The sequence below is a fragment of the Pterocles gutturalis genome, unplaced genomic scaffold (assembly GCF_000699245.1).
Source record: "Pterocles gutturalis isolate BGI_N339 unplaced genomic scaffold, ASM69924v1 scaffold40297, whole genome shotgun sequence".
Classification (NCBI taxonomy): Eukaryota; Metazoa; Chordata; class Aves; order Pterocliformes; family Pteroclidae; genus Pterocles; species Pterocles gutturalis.
Window position 1 is genome coordinate 1 of NW_010111806.1, and position 13,114 is coordinate 13,114.

A 13,114-nucleotide genomic window follows, 5' to 3' on the forward strand; every position below is an offset into this window, starting at 1 on the left:
CTGTCCCTGGGGACAAGGGTGTCCCCCGCCGCGGCCCGCTGCTTCCACCGGCTGCGCTGGATGGGGCCGGGGATCGGTGACAGCGAGGCGTCACGGCTTTGGGGCTGCCTCGGGTGCTTTGCACCGGGGCCCTTTCACCGGGCACCTAGCGTGAGGGTGTACAGCAGGGAATGGAATTTGAACCCCTGATGCACTCTCGATCGATTAAATCAACCCACGAAGTCCCTGACCTTTTGCACGCTCCTCATCTACAGCGATATAAAGCCCAAGGAGGCCTTTGCACCCGCAAAGACAAGAAGGCTCTGGTGCTCTCACTGCAGGAACAGGCAGATGTGCTGGGAGTCAGGCGGACACACGCAAATCCAGCTACTGTGCAAGCTGCGAGACAGGGGCAGGCTGAGGTGGAGCAGGAGGAGTTGCTCAGGGGCTGAGTCACGACTGGTTTCACCCCTGTTGAGCCTGTCTTTTCTTGTTTGCCTGAGATCTGCAGACTGATGATTATTCTGATTTTCCCTTCTTTACTTTTTTGCTAGGGATGACCTCTAAGGATGCTTCAGGTGAAGCTAATAGTAACTGGAGATGACTTTGGCTACTGTCCTCGGAGAAACCAAGGCATCGTGGACTGTTTCCTGGCTGGTGCGGTATCTAATGTGTCCCTTCTAGTCAACGGAAGTGCTGCAGCAGATGCAGCCAAGCTGGCAAGGAGGTAAGCTACTTTCTTTAGCTCCTTTGTGGACAGCCTCCACAGGCTATCCACAGAAAGCCAAGCCTGTAAAATTTAGTATTTCGTAGCCCCAGTATAAACACAGTATCATAGCCAAAGCTGGTATAAGAAAACTGGATTCCAGGCATATTTACTAAGACTCTTCAGAGTAAAACTAGTGACCTCCCAACTATATCTATAATGGCTCTTTCTCTGGTGTTAGCCACCGCACTGCACCTTTTTTTTTCCTCAGGATAGAAAGCCACTTGCACAATTTGACTAGTAGAGTTTGGGTTTGTTGGACTTTATTTTCCCACACTTCTAAAAGATGTTTACCCCTAAAACTATTAGCTGTACCCCTAAAACTGTTAAAGCATAAAGGCACAAGTCTTTAAGTTTCATTTAATTTGATGCATTTCAGCCAGGCTGAACGCAGGATCAGCCAGGTTCACTGCAGAGTCAGAGAAAGGTGTGATTCTGCAAGGGCTAACTTATAAATCTAGGCAGTGGAAAACTTGATTGTTCCACCCCAGAAACATTTTTAAAAAGCATCTCAATATTTCTATTAATTCTAGGCTTGATAAATCAATTTGTAAAAACTGCATACATAAAGAGGGGGACAATACTTTCTACCTGCTTTGTACCTACCACCTTCACAAACTTTTCAGAGGTTGCTAGCACAGTTGGCTCTGTTGCTATGTGTCATTCTCACGGACTAGCCCAGCAAATCCTGTAATAGGAAGTATTACTTGTATTTAGAAGGTAAAACCCAGCTAATGCTTCAGCTCCAGTGTAAGCAGGCAGTTGGAAGCAGGAGTATGTCCTGAAAGAGAGAGCAGCAGGGTTGAGAAACAATTCAGGAAAGCAGAAAAGGAAAGAAGTTGTACTAGTACTAGAACTGAGACCTTCTGCTTCAAATACAGCTGCTGCAGGGGATGGTTTCATGAGAGTCATACTGCCCTTGTTCTCCTTGAGCATCTTGCCCCATTTTAGTTGTGATTTTAGGGATACCTGGAAATTGTTTGCAGCCTGTAGCATGTTGGGTGGTGCAGGAAAGCCAGGGTGGGGTGTAACTAAATGCAAACTAATCTTCTGTTAAAAAGGTTAGAGATTACACACAAATACTGAGAGAGGACCTGCCTCTGGGACAATAAGGGTGGAGGCAGAAGGACACAACACTGCTGAGATGCCTAAAATCCTGTTAATAAATAAAATGTAAAACAAGGAGATAAAAGCCAGCACTTCTCTCAGACATGGAGGCACCATGAAACCCTTTAAGCCCCAATGCTCTGGTAATGTTGTCGGCTATTTTAGCCATGGTCTTTAGCAGGCTTTTAAATATAGAATCCACCTGGCCTCATTTCCACAGCCAGAAAGCAGCCCATGTAATCAGAGGTTTAAAAAGCATCTTTGAATCCAGGTTGTGACACTTGTGCTGACAGCTGATATGGGTGTGAAAAGCCAAGTTGGAGGGCAGGTGACAGCAGAAGCTGCAACCTGCTGCTACAACTTCACTCTTTTGGGGGATAGTTTTGAATTGTAAGTGTAAATTAAATGGATTTAAACCTATTTCTGAGAATATAAACAGGGTGATTTTGGGAACACCTGTCAGCACTGAAGATCAACAGCCCAGGTTCTGCAGTTCCTCATTTGTGTGTAACTCTCTGCACCTGCATTCACCCCTAACCCACACACGTGGGAAGCATTTGCAGGTTTGGGGAAAAGGGTTTGTGGTCTTCTATTGCAAGCCCCACTTCAGGTGCTGCTAGTACACATGCACTTGACTGGCACCTGGGCATGTGAAAAAACTCTTGTGTCACCCCTAAGATACTTGTTCCTCTATTGCAAACTCTTTTTAGACACAGATGTCTAACAGGTCAGACTTACTAAAAATATCATTGAATTCTCCTCATTTTATGGTGCAAAAATGGGAAAGTATCACTGTTTCTTCACTGTCTTGCCACTGTTATTTTGTCTTTCCCCTGCTTGTCTCCCATCCTACTGTGAATGTTGAAGTTTTGCAACATTTTGTGTTTTATGGGATGAAAGTCTGCGCTCTTTTTTCTCCCCATATTTGTCTTGGGACAAACAGCAGGGAGACTGTATCTATCACCAGCTGAGAGAAGAGGCTTGAAGCAAATTGCTTGTTCTTTGCTGTGGTGCATTCCACTGTTGGGGGATTTGGTCTTTTGCACACATGGTGCCAGGATTGTCAGAGTGCTGGAGTGTTTCTATGGCTTGTGGACATTATCTGGGTGGTTCTTGATTAACTGTCTATGACATAGTTGCTCATCTCTGCAGGTCTTGAGCTCTCTGCTCACCTGGTCTTCAGTTAATTGGATGCAGGCAAAGCTAATTAGTCATAAGAGAACTTTTTTTGCAGTATAGTCCTTCTTAAGCACCTCATGCTGCCTTGCAATGGTAAGAGTCAGCATCCTTCAGAAAGGAAGACAGTTCCTCTAGAATGTCACTCTTCCCTTCATCTTCAAAATAATTCTGCAGGCTTCTGGGTATATACCATCTGCTGCCCTGTGTTTTGAGTAGAAGCCTTGTCAGAAACGCGATGGTAGTCAGGAGAGATTTGTGCAAGCTCTGACACAAACTAATTGCAAAACAGAAGAATCAAGCAGCAAATAATACACCTTCCGTAACATCTAAGAGAGACCTAAGACTGTCTGCTTCCCTGTTTTCCCTCCCTTTTATCAACCAGCTCAGTTGTGACTGAGTATTAGGACCCTTTTCCAGACAATTATATCCAAATACTTGATGAAGAATGACATATTTTAGAACACAACCTCAGTCTTCCTGGGTTTTTTGCAGTTTAAATGCCAAACATCAGCTACACAAGAGCTGAAGCCCCCACAACATCTGGGTACATTTAACAGAAGAATCTAACAAAACCACATTTAATTGCTGTCTATGTTTTCACTTCCTTTCCCATCAACACTAATTGCAAAATGTGTGTGTAAATTGTGACTTAATTCTGACCCTCCCAGACAACATCTGACTAATGTAGGAGTCTCTCATGCTTCCTCATCACCCTTTTATCTGACTGTTAATCACAAGGCAGACAGTTCCACTGCTGAACTGTGTTTGAATTAGGGGTGGGGCCCAATCTGAGGCCTTATCTACAATCCCAGATCATATTAACTTTACTGGCAGCAGCACTTTTTGCTGATGTAAGGTCATGGACACAAGAGCTTCAGCTGATGCAAAGATGTAATTAAAAAGAAAGTCACATCCCTAAGCTATGTTATAGTACCAGTTCTTAGCACTTCAGAGGCTTTGGAGTGTTTTGTCTAGCAGGAGTAATTCCTTCACAGTAATGGAGCAAGACAAGATGCTATTTGATGAAAGACAGACCTTACAGTTTGCTGAAGGGTGAAAGTGGGCTGTGGGGTGGGGAAAGTATGAAAATGCCAACATGGAGAAACTAAGAGTGCACTTTTTTTGCACAAAGCACAGCCTAGCTCTGTCTGGCTTCAGACAGTTGGATGTTTACTGAAGCAGGATGTCTAGATACAGATATTTACACAAGGCTTTTAATTGCATCACACTTGGGCTGAAACCTGATGAACCAGTCATTTCCCGGATAAGGATACAAACAGGGTGCTGAAGGTGGGATCTGTTTACCCATCAAGGAAGAGGGTAAGTGCCATGCTTATACCAGAGCAGGCAGACCTCGGCAAGACAATTGGGACTGGGCTCAGCGAATCACTGACATAACTCCCACAGTCCTGCAACTGCTCTCAGGAATGCAGAGACTGCACAGAGTCCATGCTTTGGCCAGGCAGGCCCCAGGGCACTGTTACTCATCCACCAAGCTCAGAAATGTGCAAAACTGGTGGGCACTTTAAAGAGTGACTCAGTATAGTAACAGTCCCCAGGGACCCTTTACTGCCAAGGGTATGAATTAACAGGGACTGTAACTGCACAAAAGCCCATTGCCTCAGCTGAGACATTTGTTCGGAGCACTCCTGTGGCAAAACAAGCAACTACTTGAAAAGGAAGCAGTTTAGGTGGTTGTATTTCCTCTCTCTATTTGATAACTGGGCTGGGCTTGTTTTGTTGACTCAGAAATCTTTCCAGACTGAATTCCTTGTTGTCCCTTGTAGCATTTGTTGTAAGGGTATCTGCAGAGAACCACAGAACTAGGCTGGCTTTAACAGCCAACTTTCTCTGAGTGGAAGCAGCTCAGTAATGGACTAACCGTAGTGGCTGCAGAAGCTACTGGCCTGAACCTCCTCTCAGCAAGCTCACAGACAGCCCAGGCTAATGCTCCTTATGCTATAGGAGCACACACTTGTAGGCACTGTCCTTCGGCTTTATCAGGAGTGAAGTGAACCCTTGTGCTTCGTGTTTGTGCATTCTCCAGGGTAGTGGGACAGACCTGCAAACACCTAGACATGGGCATCTCCAAACAGACTGTGGAAGTGGTATTGCTGCTTAAAACAACCACCAAAATGAGTTTAGAGAGTCCACACAGCTTCCTCAGCATCTTTTATCTTGGGTGGAGAAATTAGTAGTTAGACTTGACTGGCAGTGACCAGCAGGGCTCACCCTCTCCCACCTGTAGAGGACTTACACAGAGGAGTGGGTATGAGGCCAAACACACAAGAGCTGAGCTCTGTTCCCAGTGTGGCATCACATGCTATATAAGCTGCTTGAACTGTGGGTCTCTGCTTTGATATTTCAGCCAATAAAATAGCAGATATGTCACAGTCTTTGGAAAGATGTGGGCAACTATCAAGTATGTTTGTGTAGCAGAAACCATAGTCTGTCCCCTGAAAAAGAGGCCCTCCCAGGATATTCTCATAATTTGACTTTTCTCCTTGCCTTTTTTACATAACAGCATGCCTTGGCGTTGCTCTTTGGTTGCAGAATCTACTTTTCAGTGGTGAGAGGCACTCAGGACCAAGAGTTAGTCCAGTGTGTGTAGCAGTCAGTGGGGAAAAAAGTCTTAGAGTGGGGTTTAGCCTTAGAGCCCAAGCCTCTGGTCAGGAGAGAGCATGACTGGAGCCCTTTCTCGCAAGGTACAGCCCAACTAATTACTATAATGCTTTAAGTTTTCCTCATGTTTGCATCTCAGTGCAATTGGGCTTCAGACACTCATGCAGTGCCAGGACTGTGAGGAAGGAACACCAGGCAGCAGGATATTTGGTGCTGAATAAGAGAATTATTTGGCTCGTTTTAGGTACAGGAAGATGCTAGCGAGCAGCAGAACCCTGCTGTGCCCACTGTGTCATCCTCCTTCCCATATCCTCACAGCTTTCCCAGCATGCCTGCTTCTGTGCATCTCCCACAGATTAATATTTCTGAACAAGTTTCTCACATGCTGCCTTTTGAGGTTTGGTTTCAGTGCCTGTATCCCAGAGCCGTTAAGCACTAACAGTTCCTCTTTAGATGCCTCAGCATGGACAGTCTGTCAAAACAGGCATAACTAAGTCCAAGAGAAAACTATTAAGATATTCAGCTGGTGTTAGCCAAAGCTCCGAAACATGCTCTAATGTTACAGTCAGAGTCTCCCCTTACAGCGAGAACAAGGCCAGCTCTCTCTGCACTTCCACATTCTGCACATTCCCCAGCTCTGTGGTTGGTTTCAGCTCAAGCAGAGGAGTGTCTCTAATGTTACGCAGTGCAGTGCTTGGCTCCTCGCTGTCCCACACCTGTTGGAGGGGCTTGCCTTTTCCTGAAAATAGCTTCCCTCGCAGCATTTGAGGCATTGCACAATTGGAGGTAGTTCATTTGACGCCCCTGGGAGACAACACTGAGAGGCTCAGCTGTTCATTTCTTACCCTCCCACAACACATGAGAAGGAGAGTGCTCAACAAAAAGAGTCTTCCATCTGCTGATTCATGGTAACACATGAATCCTTATTCTCGCAGATGGCAGTGGCTGTGGTGTAAAGAATGCTGTCAGCTGATGCAGTCAGAGCTTCCTGGAGACATGATAAAGATCTGGGGTGGATTTCTTAAAAAAAAACCAAACCAAAACAAAACCACAGGCTCCCTCTCTGCCTTGGAGCTCACAGAGAGTACACAGCAGGTCACAGGGTGGAGGGGAAGCCCTCCTGCTGCAGCACACCTTCTGCACTGCAGTTGCCCCCTGCTCAGCCACCAGCTGCCTGCTTAACGGCCCTCATTCCCAATGCTACTGTCTTCCAGTTTTTGTATTATCAAGGAGTCAGCATGCATGTCATGTGCTTAGGCCTCGTGTATGTAAACCACATGAACATTTATCATCAATTATACAAAGAGGCCCTGCTGCAGAGAAATCACTGAATTGGAAAAGACAGAGAGGACCTTTCTCTCCACAAGCTGTTTTGCTCCATTAAGCAAACATTCAAGCTCCCTGATCACACAGTGGACTGGAAAGACATGGACTCATTTTGTTTCACAGAGCTGTCCATACAACTTGACTCATAACATTTATGTCTTTGAGAGGCAACAGTATCTAGCAACCGAATATACCATCCACCTGGAGCACAAGACACAGAAGAGCCAGGAAAAAGAATTTCACCACTGCAAGGGCCAAAGCCTTAGGACCTGAAGGGGCTAAATTACTCTGATTTGGTCCAATCTAGCCACAATCCTTCTGTTCCCTGTAACTTGGTGCTTCGCTGATCAGCTTCAGGGCAGCAGACAGAAAGGGAAAATCTGTTTTTTACACACTTCGCCTAAATGGAGATTGCTTTTGTTTTCCTCCTCCTGGTACAAGCACTGCAACACACTGCCGACCTCCCTGCAGTAATCTTTCCTCTGTGCCACGGAGATGCTACTTTGTACAGCTTAGCCTTGTCACCCAGTGAGTGATCATCTGCACCAGTACACAGAAACCTGGCCACTGCAGGCAACTTCAGCTGCAGGCTCTCGGTCCAGGAAACCCTTAGACTCAGACGGTGTTTACACTTGTAGCCTACGCTGTTGCCCTAACAGCTGCCTTGGGCACCATTTATATATGTCTGGATTGTACTTAAGGGCAGCTTTAGAAGCTGTCAAGTAAAACTCAAATGTCTCATAAATTTAGTGTCTTTAACAGGGTAAATAACTCAAGGGAATACCTAGCAAGGGCTAATGAAGTGCTTTAGTAAAGGGTTGCAAGGTTCAGATTTCTCTGCTAGTCACTAGTGCAGCACAGTCACTAGTAGCATGCAGCTACAGCATTGCAGTTATAGCACTTCAGTCTGAGATACCTCATGACTGCTCTCTCCACGTGAGTCAGGGTGAAAACAGAGTTGGGGGAATCTCACAGACTGGCCCTTGGCAGACTGCAAAGGGTTATCACCTGAAGATATTCTGCTCTGGTTAGTATCATTCTTCTTTTCTTTCTAGAAGAGCAGAGATATGAAGACATACTCCAGGGAGTACAATACCACTTTTCAGATCAGTCTAGATCTTGCACTGAAATCTTCCCCTTTGTCCACAGTAAGGAAGGTAGAAGTGCAAAGCTTAACAGATATTTCATTCCTGTTACAGATACAACATCCCCATAGGCTTGCATGCCAACCTCTCTGAGGGCTCTCCTGTATGCGAGGTTCTCAAGACAAACTCTTCTCTGCTCAACCAAGATGGATTCTTCCATGGGAAAATGGGATTCCGAAAAGCTCTATCAAAAGGTCTCCTGAATATGTCAGAGGTAGGAGAAAGCCACAGACAGCCTTGCAGCATGCATTCCTGATACAGCTCAGCCTGCACTTATCCCAGCACATAGCAGCTGAAGATCTTTCCCAGGTCCCAACTGTGAGAAAGCTTAAAAATGAATCTCGACTGTGTTGCCTGGGCAGCTGGAGCTGGCTTTCTGGGTCCTGGGCCTCATTCTGCCAAAAGCTTTGCAGCCTTTGAGAACTCATTCCTCCCTACTTCAGTGCTGGCATACACTTACCTCCTGTTAACTACCTATCTGAGGGGGCAGAAGAGGCATCAGATATTTACAGAGAACCTAGAGATCAGTAAAGACAAAATGCCAGAGAAGTGCTAAGTATGCTTTTTATCACCTTGTGAGAGGCTTTTGTTCTCCAGTGAGATGGAAGTTTTTGCCCTATGAACAAGGATGAATGTGTTCAGGTGATCAAAACTGCCTGTGGGATACAAGCACCCATCTCCTTATTAATTTTAAAAGGAAGTAGGTATTCAAATATCCTCAGTATTTTAGAAAATCCCAGTATCAGCACCATCCATAAAACTGGTACCATAAAGAGACCCATGCCTAGGGGAGATTCTGGGCAACCCAGCAGCACTGCAGGTCTGTTTATACATCACAGCACTTCATGCCTCCCAGGGCCAGGTCCCAAATACTGGCTAGCAAGATCTGCAGCAGCCCCCTTGCACTCTCCTGATTTCAGCATGCTGACAGGTCTTCCTCTGACCCTTCTCTGTTTTGCAGGTGAAGCAGGAGCTAAAGGCCCAGGTGGAGCTGTTCCGTGAGCTGACAGGTCACCTACCTCCTCATATGGATGGGCATCAGCATGTCCACGTCCTCCCAGGTAAAAGGAGAGTCCTCTTCTTCCCAGCACCGAGTGGGTATGAGCTGGAGAGTCAGCTCAAAGGGGACTCCCCTTGCCATGGCTCCCCATTTGGGCAATAAACCTCACCATAAGATGAGGTGCAGTTTGAATGTTCCCACCTGGGCCCTGGGGAGACAGTCCTGCCCAGGCCCTAATTGGCTGCTTGGTGACCTGGGTCTTCCCGTAGCAGCACAAGGGAATTAACGGCACAAATGGCCAAGGTTGCACCTTGTTCTCCAAGGACTGGTAATTCACCTCAGCATCCTAATTTCATGTTCCCGCCCACATGGAAGGAATCAGACCCATCCCAGCAGCGGACTGGCCAGTTTAAACTGGAATGCGAGTTTGAGAAAGCTGGTAGCTCTTTCAGGAGCCAGAACTCCATTCTATCAGTTGTGTTTCCACACTAATCTCTGTCTGCACACCTCAGCATGCTTCACAGAGTGGGGAAAGTATCTTTGTTCCCATTTTGCATGTAAGGTCATTGTGGTACAGAAATGAAAAAGTGAGTGAGCAAAAAAGTCCAGATTTTCCCACTGCAGTGCTCAGCCGCCTCTGGATGACATCACTCCTGACACTTGGCCCTCACAATGAATCCAGCTGTGCAGGGACTTCATGAAGAACTTGTTCCTGACAGTGCAGCCACCTCTGGTGCACTCTAGGACCAGAGTCACTAACATAGGAGGCATGGCTGGACTAAGTGCTTAGCACTGAAGGGGCGACAAGGCACTTAGAGCAGGTGTTGAGGGAGTTGTGTTTCCAGTATAGAAAGGAACTCCTATGAAGAAAACCATTTCAGCAGAAGAGAAACTAAAGGGGATTGCATTTTCTTAAAAATGGAAAGGGAAGACATCTCTGTGCTAACAGGTTGCGGGGGGACACGATGACCTGGTTATTTGAGTCCTGATTGAAGCATCTCTGTTTTTACTTACAGAGGTCAGACATGTATTTGCAGAGGTGTTAGAGGAATATGGTGTTAAATACACACGTGTCCCAATAGAGCCAGGCCTTCATAACTGTGACTGGATTCCACCATCCCTGATGGACTTTTATCTCAGAGTAGAAGAAGATTCTTTTAACACAGTGGATGTGTTTACAAGGCATGGAATAAGGTAAGACAGGCATTACTCATCCTTGTTGTAGCAAAGCTTTAAGATCTTATCAGTTCCTGATAGCATTTTTTCAGAATGGAACACCACCTTTCTTTTTGCACTTTGGGGCTTTACAAGAAGGTTCAGGAAGAGTACAGAAGTGCTGGGGACACTAGGGCTTTGTAAGAAATTTTGTTTCAGCAGAGATGACTACTCACTTCTCACCTGAAGGGGATTGTTCTTTTCAGGGTACATTTCTCAGCCTTTCTAGTGAAGCAGCATTAGCCTGGCATCTGGGACTGTAGGAGGCTGAAGTGCTGTATCTACACTGGAATTTTAAAAGTGAGACCTAGGGAGTTTTCAATAAACAACTTTTCATCTTCATGGAATAGAGGAGAAAGGTTTTTAAATAGCAGGGAAGAGACTAATTAGAAGCAAGTGTTTGCTGTTAAGGGGAGGCAAGAAGCTCAGAGAGCTTCAGTACCACAGCAGGTGATCCTGATCCCTGCTCTACGCAGAGTGGTCAGTGTCCTGCATCCCAGGGGCCAAACCCAAGAAGCTCAGCCCTTTCCCAATAGCACACTTTTTTAAAAGCTTAAAGCAGCTGGTGTTTTATGGATTAAAGACATTTCATTTGAGACTCCTGCAGTCACCTATCCTTGGGTTTCATTACTTTCTCAATCTACTGAAAAAGTTATTTTTCTTGAATTTCCTTTTTTTAAATGAATGGTTCCCAACACCAGCAGCAGGCTGGCATTTCACCGTGCTCTTTCCAGCCAGAGCACATGGACTGTGAGAACAGCCCAGTTCTGAGGGAGAGCAGGGCAGAGCACCGCACGGAGCAGCTCACCAGGAGAGAGCAACGCTCCTTTGTCCCTGCTCACAACAGGGACAGTGCGGGGGAGTTTCGTGGAAACCCCTCAGGCTCCAAGGCTCCCGCGCTACCGAAGGGTCGGGGGTGGGGTGGATCTACCTCCGAGAAGCGGCAGCTCCGGCGATCCGCGTCTCCGGGGGCACAGGAACTCACCCAGCCGCCCCCGGGACCTGCGCGTTTATACCCCGGCACCGCCCCGCCCCGCGCTCTGCCTGGGCTGCGGGCGTCGGGGGAGGTGAGGAGGGACAAACTCGTACAGAAGAGACGTGTAACACGGGGAAACCCAGGAAAATGAGAAGAGTGTGGTCAGCTGAAGTCACGAGGAACCCAGCTCTGCAACTCTATTTCAGCATCTGTGCAAAAAGGTTCCATGCTGAGCCACCGGAGTTCAGTTCATGACTCTGGAGAGAGCAAGACCGTGCTTACTGCATGGCAGTGAGGAGTTAGCAAGTTTAGTCAGTTCACAGTTAAAAAAAAAGGTTTTTTTTCTAAGTCCTACAAGCTGATTGTCAGCTGGGCTCTTCCTTGATCAAGCAAGTAAAGAGCCCAGCCTTGGTTTCTTCCAAAAAACTGTCTCATTCTGCCCTTGTGCACACTTGCATAGCACTCCTGGGATCGTACATGCCATGCTAGAACAACTGAGGCTTGTAGTCTGACATGAACAAAGAATTGTGTTGAAGCTACATAATAAACAGCCTCTAGCTGGTGTCGCTTTACCTGTATGGTCTTTAGTAGTAGTGGTGGTTTATCCTGTGTTTTGTCTTATGGCTCTTTGATACATTCCAGCACAAGCAGATGTTAGCAGGGTGGTGCCTATTTTATTTCAGCTTTTTTTTTTTTTTTTTGTTTCCATTTAGCTGAGGGTTATTATCAAGAGATAGGTATTATTCAGGTTTTAATTGGCCTAGCAAGTTATTTTGATAGCATGGTATTTCTCAGTTTAGCTCTGCTATTTTGTGCCCACAAATCACACCTGTACGCTCACAGCTGCCAAACAACCCTTGTGCTGTGACATCATGCATGTAAACAGTAATAACAGCAGTACTGGGGCTTTGCCGGGACCTTCTGTCAGACTGAGGAACTGCTGCTGTAAACAATATCCTTGATTCGATAAGGAAAGAAAAAGCATTACTGGCTTGTAGTTCTGGTTTTACTTTTGTTTACGGTTAAAAGTGTTAAACCACCACCCCCTCTGCTTTTCCATCTTGAGTACATTTTGATGCCTAATCCACCGGATGTAATGCACTTTTCTAACTGCCTCGTTAGCATTAATACCAGCGTTCCCTCCTCTGGCTGCAGGTGGCCAGACATTTACATAGGTTTGAGCACCATGGGCAAGAACATGTCTGTCAGTAACATCTGGAGTGCCATCGACACTGCCATCGTGGAGTTCACGTCCAAGGAGCCCTCACCCGCACAGCCGATGCCAGAGAGCAGGACGGTAACGATTGAACTGATGGTGCACCCGGGGTACCCCAGTGTCCCACCCATCGGTGGCTGTGGGGAAGGACCAGACGATTTCTCACAGTCCTGGGAGCGCCTCCATGAACTCCAGACATTAATTAAGCCAGAGCTGCAGAGCCATTACAAAACCAGGAACATTCAGCTTTGTTCATTCAAAGACCTTTAAGTAAACGAGCATAAATACATACATAAATTTATTCATATGCTGAAGATACACAGTTGCTGATGTCCAGAGAAGTCAGACCACTGTTCGCAGTGCAGTACCTCCTGGTGCAGCTGACGGGAGCTGGGAAAGGCATTAGGATGTTAATGGAAGAGCAACACACTGTGAGCAGCTACAGGCAGCACCCCAGAGCCCTGACTGGAACATTTAAGGCCACCACATCTGCTTTGAATGTGACAAACCTCTCCTGCGTCACCCACTCACACACCGTTCCAGCGCAGTGTGGCAGCCAAGGCCCAGCCCTCCTCCCAGGCTC

At 46.5% G+C, this 13,114-nt stretch overlaps 1 protein-coding gene across 1 annotated transcript; it reads left to right on the forward strand.

The window, feature by feature from the left end:
* Positions 1–333: 333 nt before the first annotated feature.
* On the forward strand, positions 334–12,801 carry YDJC (YdjC homolog (bacterial)). The gene is made up of 6 exons (XM_010073831.1): positions 334–452; positions 534–706; positions 8,179–8,338; positions 9,086–9,185; positions 10,141–10,318; positions 12,471–12,801. Exons 2-6 carry the CDS (start codon positions 549–551, stop codon positions 12,799–12,801), a joined length of 927 nt encoding a protein of 308 aa, XP_010072133.1. The 5' UTR covers positions 334–452; positions 534–548.
* The last annotated feature ends 313 nt before the right edge of the window (positions 12,802–13,114 follow it).

Coding starts and splice junctions, on each gene's coding strand:
- YDJC (XM_010073831.1), top strand. CDS start 549: ATGCTTCAGGTGAAGCTAATAGTAACTGGAGATGACTTTGGCTACTGT. Junction 707..8,178: donor GCAGCCAAGCTGGCAAGGAG/GTAAGCTACTTT, acceptor TTCCTGTTACAG/ATACAACATCCCCATAGGCT. Junction 10,319..12,470: donor TTTACAAGGCATGGAATAAG/GTAAGACAGGCA, acceptor CTCTGGCTGCAG/GTGGCCAGACATTTACATAG.